Here is a 17627-nt window from a genome sequence, read left to right as displayed (position 1 = left end):
CGATTGCTACCTCGACAGCCCCTGGTTCCGGGAGAGGATCCGCGCGCACGAAGCGGAGCTCGAGAGGACCAACAAGTTCATCAAAGAACTCATCAAGGACGGCAAGAACCTCATCGCTGCCACCAAGAGTAAGCAGGGAGACCCGGGCGCGCCGGGCGGGCGGCGGCGTGGCGAGGCCCCGCACCCGGGGTCCGCTCAACTCCCGACCCTGAGATCCTCGGAGTCCCCCCCACCCCCGTCCGTCCGCCCGGCTCCACGGGCCGGGTCGATCCTTCCCGGCCGCTGAGGCTGATCCTCTTTCCCGCCCCTGGCCTCTGCCCACCCCCGCGCCCTTGGGTGCTGCGCCGCCCGCGATCCGTGCCTGCTGGGGCCTGGGCTTTGATCCCACCTCAGCGGCCCACAGCACGGGCAGATCGCTTTGACCTGTTTTATCTCGTGACCTTTCCAAACAGCTTTTATTTACTCATTGGATGCCTCGGGCGGCACGCACTCGGTCTTCCTCGCCCCTTCCCGGGCACTCCGGTCCCAGGTCCCTGGCTGTGCCAAACCAGAAAGTCCACCCGGCCTTGGGCTGCCTCCTGCACATTCCTTCCCACCTCCTGTGCCGGGGACAGTTCAAAGATCGAGGTTTGCAAGGGTCAGCGGGCCGCCGGCCCTTTGGCCCCTGACCGGCCCCGCCTCGGACTGGGAATTCTAAGACTTCTCCAGCTCTGTGCCTTCCCTTTCCTATCTGTCCCCATCTCTCTCTTGAAAAACGCCGTAGAAAACCGGAGAACTCAGTGTAGTGCGGTGATCTTGCAAGGAGTCTAGTCTAAGAGAAGTGGCCTGCGGGGCGTTAGCTCCTGGAGAGCCTGGAGCCTGACCACTCTGCGACCCACTGTCCCTGAGAGGCCACCGTGAGGGAACCAGCCCCCTCCCCTGGCTACTTCCTTCTGGAGAAAGACAGAGACTGAGGCGGCCAAGATGTCAAGGTTAGGGTTCAAAGCCAGCCCAGGCAGGGAAGTCTGCAAGACTATTTCCATTTAAGCACCAAAAAAAAAAAAAAAAAAGGGAAGTGGAGCTATGGCTCAAGTGGTGGAGCACTAGCCTTGAGCAAAAAGCTCAGGGACAATGTCCAGGTCCTGAGTTCAAGACCCTTGACCAGTGCTCACGTGCACACACACACACACACACACACACACATACATCCTGGGACTGGGCCATATCCAGTCTCCCTGTCAGGCCTTTTCTTACTAAGTTGATTTCCTGACTTCATAGTTTGTCTCTTGTAGATCCCACTTCACCCCCATCCTCACGTTTTGCATTATGAAGATTAAGACGTACTCAGCCTACTGCCTCATCTGTCCATCACAGAGCCTGGCCCAGTTAATCTTCATTAAATATATGAGTTGGAATGTATTTTAATAGAAAGATTTTAGTGAGCCATCCCTGTAATTTTGGAAGCAAGTCACTCTGCTTCTTTGGAGACTCTCCAAGGTTCTTTTTGGGTCCTGTGACCTCTTTGGGGTTGCAAAACTAGGATGGAGACCCACTTTTGGGGTGGCATGTGATGAGTGGGCTTATTTGGTGGATGTGCTTCCAGGCCCTTGGCACTGGACTGGTGCGTTGGCTAGCATGCAGGGAGGGGCTGTGCATGTGGAGGAAGTATGGGTAAGTATATAGTCAGGATTGGAGTGAACCTAAGGGTCTGGCTCCCGTGGCTCAGTGTTAACCAGTGTCACTGGGGTGGGGAGTGTCCTTAGTGGCATGGTGGCAGCTCCCTTTGGAGCAGGAGCGATGTGGAGAGAGGCAGATGGCAAAGCCAGTTTGGCCACTGGCAACAAAGCTATTTGTGGGACAGTGTATTCCCTGCTCTGCCAGAAGGAAGCAAGCTTGTGTTCCAGCATCTCGGAGCATCTGGGGGTGGGGGAGTGGGGTGGGGGAGCAGCTGTGAGCCTTCCTCCTTAGAAGGCACACTTCCTGGAATTTGTGAATTGGTGTCTTATTCCTTTTGATTCTTGTCCTTAATTGTAAGAACCATAATTGGTAATCATGCTTCAGGGAGCCATCAGAAACTATCCTGTTCCTCCTCCTCTTAAGTTTCTTTTTACATTCTTTCCCGTGACAGATAGAGCTGTAGTTCACATTTTTTTTTTTTTAATGGGAGGACTTGACTTTCCCCCTGCTTGTTCTGTAATCTTTACTTTTAGTTCTTCCAAAGACTGTGGACAAGTGCTGGACTTGCAGGGTACTGATGGGTCATGCCTATTATCCCAGCTATTTGGGGAAGCAGAGATCTGGACATTTTTTTGAAACTAGCTAGTACATCACTCACATAGTGCCAGGCAGGCAAGCACAAACCCTGGTATCTGTCCTGGGCTTAAAAAGACCAGAGTTTATTTTTATTCCCTGCTGGGCCTTGCTGCATGGAAGTTGATTGCTTGCTTGCTTTTTCTTTTCCTTCTTTCTTTCTTCCCTCCCTCCCTCCCTCCCTCCCTTCCTTCCTTCCTTCCCTCCTCCCCCCCCCTCTCTCTTATTTTCTTTCTTCCTGTGATATTGTGGTTTTAAATTCAGGGACTCACATACATTTGCTAGTCAGGTGTTCTATTTCTGAGCCACATCTATCACTAGCTGTTTTTTTTTTGGTTGGTAATGGGGCTTGAACTCTGGGTCTGGGCACTGTTTCTGAGCTCTTCAGCTCAAGGCAGGCACTCTATCACTTGAGGCACAGTGCCACTTCCTGTTTTCTGAGTGGTTAATTGGAGATAAGAGTTTCACAGACTTTCCTGCATGGGCTGGCTTTGAACTGTGATCCTCAGATCTCAGCCTCCTGAGTAGCTAGGATTACAGGCGTGAGCCACCAGCACCCAGCTCACTAGCTATTTTTTAAATAGTGTCTCACTTTCTCCCTGGTGCACACCTGGACTACTCTCTGCCTATTTGAGGCTTCCTGATATTGCTAGAATGATAGGTGCACACAACTGGGTCTACTTTTCCTTTACTGAGTTGGAAACAAACTCATGGACCTGATTTAAGACCATGATCCTCCCAACCTCACCCTCACCCTCACCTGTAACTTCTTAGAGTAACAGGCATGAGACACTGTGTCCAATTTCTTTCGTGTTTGGTTTCTCATTTTTTGGAGGGATTAGTAATGTTCTCAGCAATTGGAAATGGCAAGATGAGATCATTGAAAATTTTAGGTCTGTGGTTCACCTAATTGTTGATCCTTTCTAAAACACTGGAGTCAGAGAATCATGGAAGGGCAACAGGCACCAGAGGGAGGATCTACAGAAAGGGTAGCAAATAACTGAGTCAGATTGTTCATATTTCTGGATGTTTTATACGTTATTTTGCAACAGTAGCCTTTTGTGTATTTTAAGGATTATGTGTTTAAATGAGTTCTGTTTTTGATTGTCTTTTAAGATGCCTTCTTGGTGCACTAAATTCTTGTTAGGCTTGTGTAATTTGGGTGTCTTGAAGTGTCTTTGAAATTGTTGATACTTATTTAAAGAAGTCGTGGGTCTGTAGGACTTGAAGGCTTGCTGCTTAGTTCTATTACAGAGGAATCAGCAAATAGTTCCTCTTATTTGGTTAATGTTGACTGGTAATCAAAGAAATAATAAGGTAGAGGTTCCTTGCCCTTGAGTTTATTTTTGTGTTTGAATTCATTTTTTTTGGCTTGAACCCTGGGCCTGGGATCTGTCTCTGAGCTTTTTCTCAAGGTTAGCTCTCTACCACTTGAGCTACTATGTCACTTCTGGCTCTTTCTGAGTAGTTTATTGGACATCAGAGTCTCTAACTTTCCTACTTGGGCTGGCTTTGAACTGCTATCTTCAGATCTCAGCCTCCTGAGTAGTTAGATTACAGGCATGAGCCACCCAAGCCCAGCTGAATTCACTTTTAAAGAACACTTTTTTTTTTTTTTTGGGTCCGGTTGTGGGGCCTGAACTCTGAGCCTGGACGCTGTCCCTCAGCTCTTCAGCTCAAGGCTGTGCTCTATCACTTAAGCCACAGCGCCACCTCCGGCTTTTTTCTTTTTGCTTATGTGGTGCTGAGGAATCGAACCCAGGGCCTCAGGCATGCAAGGCAAGTGCTCTACCACTGAGCCACCTTCCCAGCCCTTAAAGAACACTTTTGAACACCCCTCTGCACTATGCTAAATTCTTGAAGAAAAGGATATGCAAATAAATATGTTAAAGATTAGGTGATAGGTAAGTATTCTCTCATTGCCAGGAACAAGTTTTCTCAGAGTTTTGGAACTTGAGTTGTTTTAAGTAAGAAAACTTTGTCAGATTGGAAACAAACAAGAAAGCCTGTAGTGTTGGGGACAGAAAGGAGACCAGTTTGGCTGGAGTGGAGATTGTGTATCTGGGAGTAGACTGGGCCAAATGCAAAGGTCGGTTTTATATGATAGAGGCCCTATAAGCAAGATTGGGAAGGTGGACTTGATTCCTTGGAGAATGATGTGCCGAAGCCTGACACAATTGGAGGCAGTATGGGCTGTTTGTGTGTAGGACTTTGGGAGATACAGCCAGGGTAGGAGGAGCTCCAGAGAGAAGAGGATTGACTTCTGTGCTAGCTATGGAGATCATTCACTCAGTTCAATGGACTCTTTGTTCAAGTGGCTTTTTAGTTCTTCCTTTTGTCGCTCCTTTCCTTTCGTAGAATAACTAGTGTCCTCTTCCAGTGCCATTTAAATGTCTGAAATCCTTTAGACTGATGTCTGTGTGGCTGTAGGTACTTATGACTCATACAAATATAAGACATATTTGGCAGGAACAGTAGGATGTAAACATTTTTCTCATAAATTCTACATTAGGCATGCTAGAGAAAAGTATGGAAAGTATTTTCTGCAACCATTTAAACAGTCCTAGCCATTGATTAGCCACTTACCTTGTTTTATCAAATGCTCGTTAGTAAACTTGAGGGCCGCTTGGGTGGACAAGTCAGAAGTGACCTTGCTAGTAAATGTCAGAACTAGAATAAGTTTCCCAGGACTTGGTTTTAGTACTGTAAGCCTTGGTATATTCTTTGGGCCAAAGAAAGCAATGTGGACCGTCTCTGGTTGAATCATTCCTTGTGATATCTTCAGTGCTCACCTGGGGTTTCGCTGGAAGTTTGGTTTACAGCAGGATGTAGGCTGGTGGCAGAGGTAATTATAACCAAGCTTGAACAAGAAGGACCAGGCTGTCTTTAAAATCTTCAGATGTCTTTGTCATTTTAGGTTATCCATGGCTTCATTTTAGAGCTGGTTCTATTTAGAGCCTACCGCCCACTACTTCCGTCACTCAAGGCTGGCATTCTACCCCTTGAGCCACACTTCCACTTCTAGCTTTTTGGTGGTTAATTGGAGACAAGAGTCACACAGACTTTTCTGCCTGGGCTATCTTTGAACCACAGTCCTCAGATATCAGCCACCAAGTAGCTAGGATTACAGGCCTGAGCTACCAGAGCCTAGCTTCTTGATGAATTCTTCTTTGGGAGACTGGGGAGCAGTACAGACTTTAGGAGAAGAAATAAGATAGAGGAGGTTATTTTTGTGTTTAAAATAACCAATGAAGGAATGTGGTACAGAAGGTAAAGAGCCTGGCCCGTTGGGGTCCCCATCCTAAATCAGTCATCTACTGAAAGTGGAACCTGAGTTAAGCCACTTAGTTCTGTATCTGAAAGTTGGAGGTTTCAGTACTACCTACCATGCCGACTTATAATTGGATAAGTGGGTAGATCCATGTAAAAGATTTAGAATATCATTATCTCAATGGCAGTTTTAGGTTGTAATATCAAGGTCATCTTGGCTGTAGACCAGATATCTAATCATTTAGGACTTTATCACTTATGAGAATGTATTTGCCCAGATCCTCATTACCAAGAAGGTACATCTGTCAGAGTCAGCCATATTTTGAGTATAGTTCCCAGATGCCAGAAAATCTTGAACATAAGTTGGCAAATCAAAACTCAGTAGTATTTCAGAGAAATCTTTTTCCAGATTCATTTCTGATTCCTAGTGAAGTACAAGATGAAGGCTGTTGGAAAACTTGTGTGCTGTCTCCAACTGAGTTCCCTCTGGTAGTGAGCAGTAGCAGGCCTGGAACCTGGGGAATTGGTAAGGAAGAGTTAATGACCACACAGCTCTGCTCAGCATTCTGGGATGGCAGCACATCATCTGACTTAAAATCACAGGGTTTTTTCTCTCTCCCTCTCCCTCTTCTCTCTCTCTCGCTCTCTCTCTCTCTCAGTGGTTGTGGGGCTTGAACTCAGGGCCTGTGTACATTGTCCCTGAGCTTTTTTGATAAAGGGTAGCACTCTACCACTTCCTGTTCTTTGAGTGGTTGATCAGGGGTAAGAGTTTCACAGACAATTCTGTTCTGGCTGTTTTCAAACTGTGATCCTCAGATCTCAGCCTCCTGGGTAGCTAGGATCACAGGCCTAAGCCACCACTGCCCATGAAGGGATTCTGAAGGATCAGAAGTCAACATTTTGGAAAACCTTGTGATATCATAGAGGGCTTTTGCATTTGTTAGGGTAAATTCACAATGGAAAGAAGACCACCTGAGATGTTTGTAAGTGGGCTGTGGATTCTTCTAGAAGCCTGTTTGAATTTTCTGACTCCAATAGCTGTCTATTACCTATCATATATATATTGTAATGCACACATGGTCATTTGAGGGTCTTGAACTTGTGGTCTAGACACTGTCCCGGAGAGCTCTTTTGCTCAAGGAACTTTTTGCTCTACCACTTTGAGGCACAGCACCACTTCCAGTGGCTTTCTGGTGGTTAATTATAGATAGAGTCTCATGGACTTTCCTTCCCGAACTGGCTTCGAACCACTATCCTTGGATCTCAGTCCTAAGTAGCTGGAATTACAGGTGTGAGCCACCAGCGCCGAACTTCTCTTTCTGTATTATTCTATACACATATAAAACCGAGAGAGAAAACTGTTATGGAAAATATTATGTAGCCTCCTTTGAGTCTCCTGTATGTGATGGTGCATAGGTAAACTGTTTATCTTTGAGCACAGTTAATATAAACACAAAGTCGTGTCTAGAAGTTTGATGTTAGAAAAAGCAGTATGAAGACTTTCTTTTATGGGATTCAGTGTTGCTTAGCTTTGCCTTTGACTTTGTACATGTGGTTTAAAGAAAACGTGCCTGTCCAGTTGGCTTCATTTCAGCTTTTTGTTTTCTTTGCCAGATCTGGGGCCTGAACCCAGGGGTTGGGTACTATCCATGAGTTTCTGTGCTCAAGGCAAGTACTGTAGCACTTGAGTCACAGCTCTGCTTCCAGCTTTTTTAGTAGTTAATCAGAGATAAGAGTCTCATAGAATATCCCTGCCTCAGCTCACTTGAACTGTGATCCTCAGATCTCAGCCTCCTGAGTAGCTAGGATTACAAGCATGAGCCACCTGCACCTGGCTTCATTTCAGCTTTTATTGAGCATTTGTGATTTGTTTTGTGCTAAACTCTGCTTAGGCATTATAACAATAACTCAGTGGAATGAGGTATTTGCCGTATTTTGTAAAATTGTAAACTAAATTTAGAGGGAATAGTAACTTGTCTAGATCAGAGTTTCTGGCTTTATAAGAAGGTGTGTAGAAATTTGTAGATAATAATTCTGAGTTAGGATGTCTTGACTGTTTTACTATATTCCTTTAAAATTAAAACTTAGAGATAAAATAGCCAATGATAGACTACATCTCAAAGCTGTTTTTGTTATTTAAGATTTATATAATGTAAATAATTTTAATAATAGCTTTTATTTACTAGTTGCTTTCATTTGTGCTAAATGCACTATAGGCATTTTGTAATATTAATTACTCAGTGGAATGTGATACTAGTTAATGTATTTCATAGGTCAGGAAACTTGAATTTAGTAGCTTGTCTAGACCATATAATTTTGTGAAGCTGGAATGTGAACTGGGGTTTGTCTTAACTCCAACCCCTTAACCACATTGATAAGCTGTCTCTTTAAAAGGGTGTGGGCTGTGATCTGGCTGGCAATCTTTCCATGATAAGGCTTCAAGATCTGGAATGTGTGTGTATTTGATGATTTAGTTAGACTATTCTTCCTAACTCAGTGTAGTAATCATAATTTAAAATTTAAACTTAGGTATCCTCAAGATCATTGTTGTAACTAAAACTGTATCCTCAGTGTAAACATTCACAGATTGTGTTGATTTAGGATCCATTACAAGGCACAGACCTCCATTCAATAAAATACTATTTATACTTTCTCATCTCCCCGCCTTTTTCTTCCTTGGCATTTCTCTTCCTTCCTCCCCATTTCTCATCCTGTCCCCAGGTAAAATTTAACTTCCAATTTTTAATATTAGTCTAACTTTAAAAATCTTGAGATATTTTATTTTAGAACTATAAAAAAATTACAAATACAAAAAGGTATGAAAAACCTGGCAAAATGGTGCATCCCTGTAATCCCCGCAAAAGGGAAGTTGAGGAAGGAGGTTTTCTATGCCATTTGCTTTTCAATTTCAGACAATTGGTTCTTTTGTTTTTTGATTTTCTGAAATTGAAAAGCAAAAGATGGAAGAATCTCATAAAAAATATTCATGTGTTTGTATTCCAGCTTACATGCTTCTCCCTGCTTTCTTCCCCAAAGCTGGGAGCTATCACAAGTCTAACATTTATAAGTTCTAGACATTTTTACAGTGGGACACGCCCCTAAGTAAAACAGCATAATTTGTGTGTTTTTTTAGACTTTATATAATGGCTTCATACAATGTGTCTCTCCTCTTTTATGTTACATATGTGAACCCATCTAGATGAATATATGTACGTTTGTTTTGTTTAGTTCACCTTTTTTGTGGTGAGTAGAAATTGGACATTGGAACTAATACTCTATCATGCTTCTTACAGATGTACGTTTTAAATTTTATGTGATGCTGAGGTTCAAACCCAGAGCCTTGTACATGCCAGGCAAGTGCTCCACCACTCAGCTACACTCTCATGCTTTTATTTTCATAGTGAACCCATAAATCTATGTAGAGAATATACATGTGATGTCTTTACTGTAATACATTTACATTTATTTATGGTAGTATTTGAGTTTGAACTCAGGACTTGTGTGCTTACTAGGCAGCCACTCAACCACTAACATGATGCCCCTGTGCCCTTTTTACTTTAGGTAATTTTCCTGGTAGAATCTTGTTTTTTTTTTTCTGGTCGTGGGGCCTGATGAACTCGGCCTGGGCGCTGTCCCTTAGCTCTTCAGCTCAAGGCAAGCGCTCTACTACTTGAACCCTAGTGCCACTCCCAGCTTTTTCTGCTTATCTGGTGCTGAGGAATGAAACCCAGGGCCTCATGCATGCAAGGCAAGCACTCTACCACTGAGCCACCTTTGCAGCCCCCAATCTTGTGGTTTTGACTGTGACTGGCCTTAGAAGGATTCTCCTTCTGCCTCCTGAGTAGCTGGAATTAAGAGACGTATGCTACCATTTCTGTCTCTAATTAATTTTATAAACTTAAAACACTTTGGAAATAGTCTTTGTAGTGGTGAAGATAAACTCAGGACCTTATGTATATGAATCCAGCAAACTACCACTGATTTACATTTTTGGAGCTAAGTTTTCTTTTTGATGTTCTGTGTTATCAGCTTAACCTGCTCTTAGCCTTCTCCTGAGTCAGTATACATTTCAGGTCTGTAAGAAATAAATGGTGGGAGTCAGCAACAACAAAATCTTTACAGGCCTTTTTGCTTCATCCGACATTAGGCTCTAGTGCTAGCACATAAGGAGAAAGTGATACTTGGATTCAAAGTGTCCACAGCTGTTGAGCAGGTGGGGTTAGATAAATTGTTTTTTAGGCAGGGTGGCTGGTGTCTTGTAGGAACCCGAGCACAGGGCCTATTGTACAGCAATGTCCCCAGGCAGGATTTTACTTAATCTTGTGAAGAAACCCTTTTTGTATTGGGAAAGCCTGGACCACAGTCTTTCCTTGTAAACAAACACACATCACCTGTATAAAGAACCTTGGCCTTTACACTATAAGGGCAGGTAGTTCTTTAAACGCTGAGATGTCTGATAATCTCCCTATGCTATGTCAATTACCATGGCTAGGTGGGGCTTCCTGGTTCAACTAGAATTCCCACTTCCTGTCTCCCCAGGAATTTGCCAATCAGGTGCCATTTAGTATTTCATTAAGGCGTGTTGATTTTCCCTCACCTGTCTACTGGCTCTCCCACATGCACCTCTGCCCTCTTGTGCTAAGAGGCCGTACTCTCTTGGCGAGGCTGTGGCTGGTGGAACTGGATTTGGCCACTGCAGCGTCACCTCGGGTCTGAATACAGGATGTTTAATGGTTTCTCAACAATTGCGTGCTTTTATCTCTCAAGATGAAGTTGATTTCATGGCTTATTAGCAGTGTGCCTTGGGCAAGTTACTGATGCCCTCAGTGCCTGAATTTTCTTTATTAGCCTGCCCATTAGTAAAGTGGACATGGTAAGAACTCTTCCTCATGGTTGGTCATCTCCCCTCCTTTCCTCTATGTTAGTCAGACCTCCAGGGCTCAACGGATCCTCTAGTCTCTTATTTCCCCAGTAGCTGGGACTATAGGTATACACCTATGAGCCATGTACTAGGTGGTTCTATTTGTTGCTCACATTAAGCATTAAAGGTCTTATAACTGCTTGGCTGTAGTATGTACTTATCATCATTATTGTATGTGTGCATGCATGCATGTATATGTGTGTGTGTGTGTGTATTGAGGCTTGAACTCAGGATCTCCAGCTTGTCCTTCTCCCCACAGCTGGCATTATACCACTTCAGCTATACCTTCAGTTCAACATTTTGTTGAACATTTCTACCCTGGTTGGCTTAAATCTGAGATCTTTTGAGGGTAATCCTCCTGAGTAACTGAAGATTGATTCCAGGCTAGACCCATAGGTGCCTGCCTTTATTTCTGAAGTAATTAGAAGAATCCCTGAACCATAGTGACCTCCATATGCATTTGTTAGGTGTAGACCAAAAAAAAAAACCCCAAAAAACAACAACCCACTTCTGTTCCTAGTCCTTACTGCCAATAACCTTACTTATGTCTGGTGGAGAGGTGCTGCCCTCCATGTCACTGAGTTTGGGCTATGCTGAACTAATTGCTGGAGGATTAACAATGAAGAGAGACCCTGTGTGCCCATGCAGAAATTAGTTCCAGTGAGAAATGGTAATCTTATCTTACATTGTTGAATAAATTTGAGTTGCTATGGTCATAGTTGATGGCTTTAGATTCAAAAAAACTTGAAGGAAATGCATGTTGAATATCCAAAATCTGAAATGTTTTGAGGACTGCCAAAATTCTAATTTGCAAGTGGAAAATCTATAGCAGGACACTTGGTTTCTTGCATAAAATTATTACAAATACTATTTTTGCAAATACTATTATTACAAATAATGTGTGGCTTACACCTGTAATCCTAGCTATTTGGGAGGCTGAGATTTGAGGATCTTGGTTGGAGTCAGCTTAAGCAAATAAACTTTGTATCTGCAATTGACTGAGCCATCTGGTGGCTGGCTCAAGTGGTAGACCACTGGCCATGAGTAGAAAGAGTCTAGTGAGATAAATGAGACCCTGCGTTCAAGCCCTAGTACTGACATGTAAAACAGAGGTGCTGTGTAGAATTTCCTTCCTCCCCAATAGAGAAAGGTACATGAAACATGGCTGAGTAGATGATGTGACTGGGGTCCTGTCTGGAACATCTCATTATGTGTAATGCAAATATTCCAGACTTCACATCCTCAAACACTCTTGGGCCCAAGTATTTTGAACAAGGAAAAATATTGACCTTTTAGTAATGTCGAGACCAAGAGGCGGGTGGGGGTGGGTGGGTGGGAAGAGTACAGGAGCTTTGGTGCCCAGATAGACCTGGGGTAGAGTGGGGTGGGGTGCGGTGCAGGCCTGGTGAAGCAGATTTTGTTGTGAATTCAGTAGGAAGCAATTGAGAAGTTTCCTGAGAAGTTTCCAGCAGGCTACTAACACCATCAGGATCATTATTTCAGGAAGGTAACTCAGTGCCACTGTCTCATACCTGTAATCCTAGCAGCTCGGGAGGCTGATACCTAAGGGTCAGTTCAAAACCAGCCCCCCATAGGAAAATCCTTGGCACTTTTTTTTTTTGTTGGTCATGGGGCTTGAACTCTGGGCCTGGGTGCTGTCCCTCAGCTCTTTAGCTCAAGGCCAGCGCTCTACCACTTGAGCCACAGTACCACTTCAGGTTTTCTGAGTGGTTTATTGGAGATTAGAGTCTCACAGTCTTTCCCGTCCGGTCTGGCTTTGAACCACGATCCTCAAATCTCAGGCTCCTGAGGAGCTAGGATTACAGGTGTGAGCCACCGGTGCCCAGCTCCTTGACACTCTTATGTCCAGTTTACTACCAAAAAGTCTGTAGTAGAGGTGTAGCTCAAGAGCTTTGAGTGAAAAAACTCAGGGATAGCACCCAGGCCCTGAGTTCAGCACAAAAATAGGTAATAACTATTATAATAATTAATATCTTGTCTTATTTTTTAGCTATTTAAGTTTAACATAGTTTAAGATATAATACATGGAATAATCTTTCTTAAGAACGTGACTGGTGGTTAGTGCATGCCTGTAATCCTAGCTACTCAAGAGGCTGAGATGGGGACGATCAAGGTTTGAGGCTCAACTGGATCAAAATGTTTGTGAGACTATCTGAGCAGAGTAGTACATAACTATCATACCAGCCATGGGGGAAAAAGGGTAAATAGGAGGATCAAAAATGCTGGCAAAAAGCAAGACCCTAGTTATAAAATAATGAAACTGAAATTTACGACTCAAATGGTAGAATACCTAGCCTGGCAGGCAAAAAGCCCTGAGTTCAAAACCCAGTGCCATCAAAAAACCAGAAAAGAAAGTGACAGTCACTCAGTGCTTGTAGGAAGCCTGTGGGAAAAGCTAGAGTTTAGAGCAAATCTGAACGTTTTTCTGGTCACAGGATCTTAATAGTTGCTTAGTCTGCCTTTGCCTCTTGGACTCTGGTGATCTGCCTGCCGCTGACTGACTCCACAGTAGTTGGGGTACAGGAGACTGTACATGGCTGACAGTTCAGGTTTTTGACATAAAACGTGTGTCTTCATTTACTCCCTTCAATTGCGAGGAGGAGAAACTTAAATAAAAGCAATTGAAACACAGAAGGGAAAGCTGGGTGCCGGTGACTCACACCTATAATCCTAGCTACTCAAAAGACTGAGATCTGAGGATCTGTGTTTGAAGGCACCCAGGGAAGGAAAGTCCACGGGACTTTGTGGTTCAGGTGGGTATATGTGAGTAAAAAAGCTGAAGAAGAGCATGAGACTGTGAGTTCAAACCCTTGGAGCCAGCCAGGGGGTGGAGAGGGGAGCTGCTAGCAATGGCCAAGGATTGAGGGCTGGCATGGTTAACACAGAAAGAACCATTGGTGAGTAACTGTCCCATATGTGCTGTCCCAGTGCCTCTTGCGAGTTTCTGATAAAGTACTTTATATGGACCAAAGATCCAACTTAGAATGCCCTGAGGTGAAAGGGCAAGTCTCCTCTGAGGTGGTGTTGGATTCACTTGAGATGACAACACCCAGAATATGAAGACAGGCTTGGGAGGCGTTGGGTCACGGGCATTGGGACAGCGGTTAGATGCTTGTCGCTGTCACTGACTGGGGTTCTTTCTTTTGGTTGACTTTCTTTCTTTTCTCTTCTTCTTCTTCTTCCTTTTCTTTGTCGTCGTCGTTGTCTTCTTCTCCTTCCTTCCTTCCTTCCTTCCTTCCTTCCTTCCTTCCTTCCTTCCTTCCTTCCTTCCTTCCTTCCTTCCTTCCTTTCTTTGTTTTTTTGTCAGTTGTGGGGCCTGAACTCTGGGCCCAGGAGCTGTTCCTCAGCTTTTCAGCTCAAGGTGAGTGCTCTACCACTTAAGCCGCAGTGCCACTTCCAGCTCTTCCTGCTTATGTGGTGCTGAGGAATCGAACCCAGGGCCTCACACATGCAAGTCAAGCACTCTACCACTGAGCCACCTTCTAGCCCCTGGTTGACTTTCTTTTGTAGTTCCTAATGGCCATTTGTTTTTAGCATGCTGAAAGATGTTCAGATCACCCCCATATCATTGAAAAAAGTGGTTGAATTTTCATTGTAATATGGGAGTAAAGGTAGGGTGTTATTAGTTTCTTTGCCATAAAGAACATAATCACAAGAAAAAGACATAAGTTACAATTTTACTAGGCAATTAAGTTGAACATTCTTTTGTTAGATTTATACCAGAACAAAAGTCCCTGGAGAAATACTAAAATCCTTTCCCAAATAACAGATTTAGAAAAATTCCTGAACAATCATATAACAAAACCTAACTTCTTATTTAAGCAAAAAACCAAAGCTGTAACATTAGAAGAACTTGTTATTTTAAGAACAAAATGACATTGTGTTCTTATGACTTGTCATTTTGTTCTTATTAACATTTTTACTTACTAAAACTGTCTCTTACATAAGCAGCTCTCTGATAAAGTCAGTCTGGACGTTCTGTGTTCATGATATCTCTTTCTATATAATGTCTCCTGGAAAATCAGCAGACATTCCACTCTCCTCCCTGTTTGTAAACAGGAAGGGCCATGACTATAAGAGCACCCATGTTATCAGAAGAATGGACTGTTTTTCAAAAAACTGACATCTTGGGCCTCATCTTTGGCAAGATGCTGAGAGAATGTTGGGATCACCTTTAGTTTGGGTTTTCTCAACACAGTAAATAGGTATGGCTCTCTTTTATCTTTTCTGGATGATACTGTGCTGTCTCTTCTACGACTTGGATCATCATTGAGGAAAATAGAAGTATTCAGGTCTGTAAGCTGTATGCACTGTGAGCCAGTCTCCAGGATGGTGTGAGAAGTGTTTTGTCCTATGTTGGATGTGCATTATTTATATGACCTGGGTGTTCAGGAGCAAGCAGGGCATCGGTAACCACTGGTGTAATGCAGTAGTAGAGTTGATTTACAGTGCTTCAGCTAGTTGTGTGTGTGTGTGTGTGTGTGTGTGTGTGCGTGCGCGCGCTCACACGCGCCAATCCTGGGGCTTGAATTTTGTGCCTGGGTACTGTCCCTGGGCTTTTGTTCAAGGCTAGGGTTCTACCATTTGAGTGACAGCTCCACTTCTGATGTTTGGGTGGTTAATTGGAGATGAGTCTTAAGGATTTTCCTTCCCCAGGCTGGTTACAAGCAATGATCCTCAGATCTCAGCCTCCTGAGTAACTAGGATTCAGCCAACCAGCGCCCAGCTGATGATTTTTGTTTTTTCCCTCATATAAGTCAGTAGGGTTGCTGACTGATTGTCAAGGTTGAGGATTCTCTTCTTCATATTTGCAAGCTAGTGTAGTCATTACACCTGCTTTTAGAAGGGCAAAACATAGGAGGAAGGTCTTTATGTAAAGCATTCCCTGGAGCCTGCAGTCGGCTTCTGCGTTACATGTATGTCTTTAGTTACGGTATTTACATGGCTTCCTAGGAAAGAATTGTTTGTGGTCCAGTTTTTGTTGTTGAGCAAGGCAAAGGAGAGAAGATTAGAATGGCTGTTGAATGAGACAACTTGACAAGTTTTAGAGGTAAGCTTCATAGTAGTGTTTGTCCATGTAATACGAATTAATCAGTACGTCTTCATGGAACAATGTTGATGAACACTGTGCTGTTACTGGCCTTAGGATGTTGGAGAGATGCAAATATATGATATTTATTGTTAGATTATAATTTGCAATCTTAAGTATGGGAAGATGAAACAAAGGTTCTATGTAGTTCAGTGCTATGTCTCCTCATTAGATTAGAAGAGCAGCATTTGTGTCACCTTTCTGTTACTGTTACAAAATAACAGAGTCAGTGAATTTAAAAAGAGGAAAGTTTTATTTTCCTCATAGTTCTGGAAGATTCAGTGCATGGCAGTTGACTCTGGTTGCATAGAGCTTGTGGCAGAGGAAGGTATTCATATTGTGGTAGCTGGAAAGTAGCGAGAAAGAGGAGGGGCTGGGGTCATACTGTCAACTCCAGAAATGACCTTTAGGCCTCCTGCTAGGTCCTACCACTTTCCAGTAGTGACAAACTAGGGTCCAAGCCTTCAACACTTGGGCCTGTGGGTGTTGATACCTGGGGTAATGCAGAAGGCTTGTGTAGGGCGGTGGTAATACAGTTACAGAGCAGAGGGGAGAAAGAGGGAGAAAGGGAGGCAGTGATATCAGAGGGAATGTAAGCAGGGCTGAGTGGCTTCTCTAGATTTACTAGAAAACCTTAATCTAAATTCTAGAGTGATAATGTTTTCAACCTGGCAGATGAGAAAACTAGAGACTAGGACTCGAATGTCACCAGCGAACACAGAGGCATCTGGTTCAGTTTTATCGGTCATGGGGCTTGAACTCTGGGCTTAGGCGCTGTCCCTGCGCTCTTCAGCCCAAGGCGAGTGCTCTACAGTGCCACTTCCGGTTTTCTAGTGGGTTATTGGACATAAGAATCTCACGGCTGGGGCTGGGAAGGTGGCTCAGTGGTAGAGCGCTTGCCTTGCATGCCTGAGGCCCTGTGTTCGATTCCTTAGCACCACATAAGCAAAAAAAGAAAAAAAGCCAGAAGTGGTGCTGTGGCTCAAGTGGCAGAGCGCTAGCCTTGAGCTGAAGAGCTGAGGACAGCACCCAGGCCCAGAGTTCAGGCCCCACGACCGGATCCCCCCCCCCCAAAAAAAAAAAAAGAGTCTCACGGACTTTCCTGCCTGGGCTGGCGTTGAACTGCGATCCTCAGATCTCAGCCTCCTGAGTAGCTAGGATTACAGGTGTGAGCCACTGGTGCCTTGCCAAGCAGAAGGTTTTGAGACTCATTCTTTGCTGCTCTGTGTCCGCCATCTTGATTTCCCTTTACCTGCTTTCCATCCACGGAGACCTCCTAAGCTGCTGTCTATTCTGAGCTTCTGCCTCCCAAACTTGGGCCTTCTCATGGGTCTCCATTCGCAACCTCCCAGGCTGTGACTGTATGTCTTAGTGTGTCCCTATTCTTTCCTTGGACAGTCTAATCCTATGGGTTTGGTAAGAGCTGGTCAGGCCTGGCCAGTGCTGGTCCTTGGCCTTCTTGGGGTATTTGTGTTTTGATGTTGTTTTTGGTACTTTGTGTGTGCCTGTGGCTACAGCATTCAGCTTAAACTGTGATATTCTTCCCGGGGTCTTCTCTGATTCCAAAGATGACCTTTACATTTATTTCTGTTTCACTCCCCAGAGGACCTACAGTCTCCCATGAATGAAAGGAATGCTTTGGTTAGGGAAGAAGCTGTGGGGCAGTTCTTACTGTATCCTCCTAAAACTTAACTGCCTGGAACCTAGAGCCACAGGGAGCGGTGGGAGCCTGTCAGCTGGGATCTGAGCACTCCTTTACCTTCCATCCCACACTTCTGTGTGTGCTCACTGGTGCTAATACGCAAGGACAAGGTGATTTTAAGAACTTGAAGGAGCTGACTTCTATAACAAAATAGAGTCTCTGGAGTGGCATCTTTTCTTGCTCATTCTCTTTTTTTAGGGGTTTGAATTTGGAGGCTCACACTTAGTAGACAGGTTCTTTTTTACTTGAACCACATTCCCATCCTTTTTTATTTTGGTTATTCTATAGATAGGGTCTCAAAGGTGAGGGCCTATCTGGAAAAGAATCTTCTTAGC

General features: G+C 44.0%; 1 protein-coding gene across 1 annotated transcript in view; it reads left to right on the top strand.

The window, feature by feature from the left end:
* The window catches only part of Arhgap10 (Rho GTPase activating protein 10), a 206891-nt gene that overhangs the window by 608 nt on the left and 188656 nt on the right, over positions 1–17627 (top strand). The window contains exon 2 of the mRNA XM_013029496.1: positions 5–128. Within this exon, the coding sequence (XP_012884950.1) occupies positions 5–128 (124 nt within the window). The remainder of the gene's footprint in view (positions 1–4; positions 129–17627) is intronic.

This window comes from Dipodomys ordii, unplaced genomic scaffold (assembly GCF_000151885.1).
Source record: "Dipodomys ordii isolate 6190 unplaced genomic scaffold, Dord_2.0 Scaffold119, whole genome shotgun sequence".
NCBI lineage: Eukaryota > Metazoa > Chordata > Mammalia > Rodentia > Heteromyidae > Dipodomys > Dipodomys ordii.
Note: the sequence above shows the minus strand (reverse complement) of the source record. Positions and strands in the feature narration are given on the sequence as shown.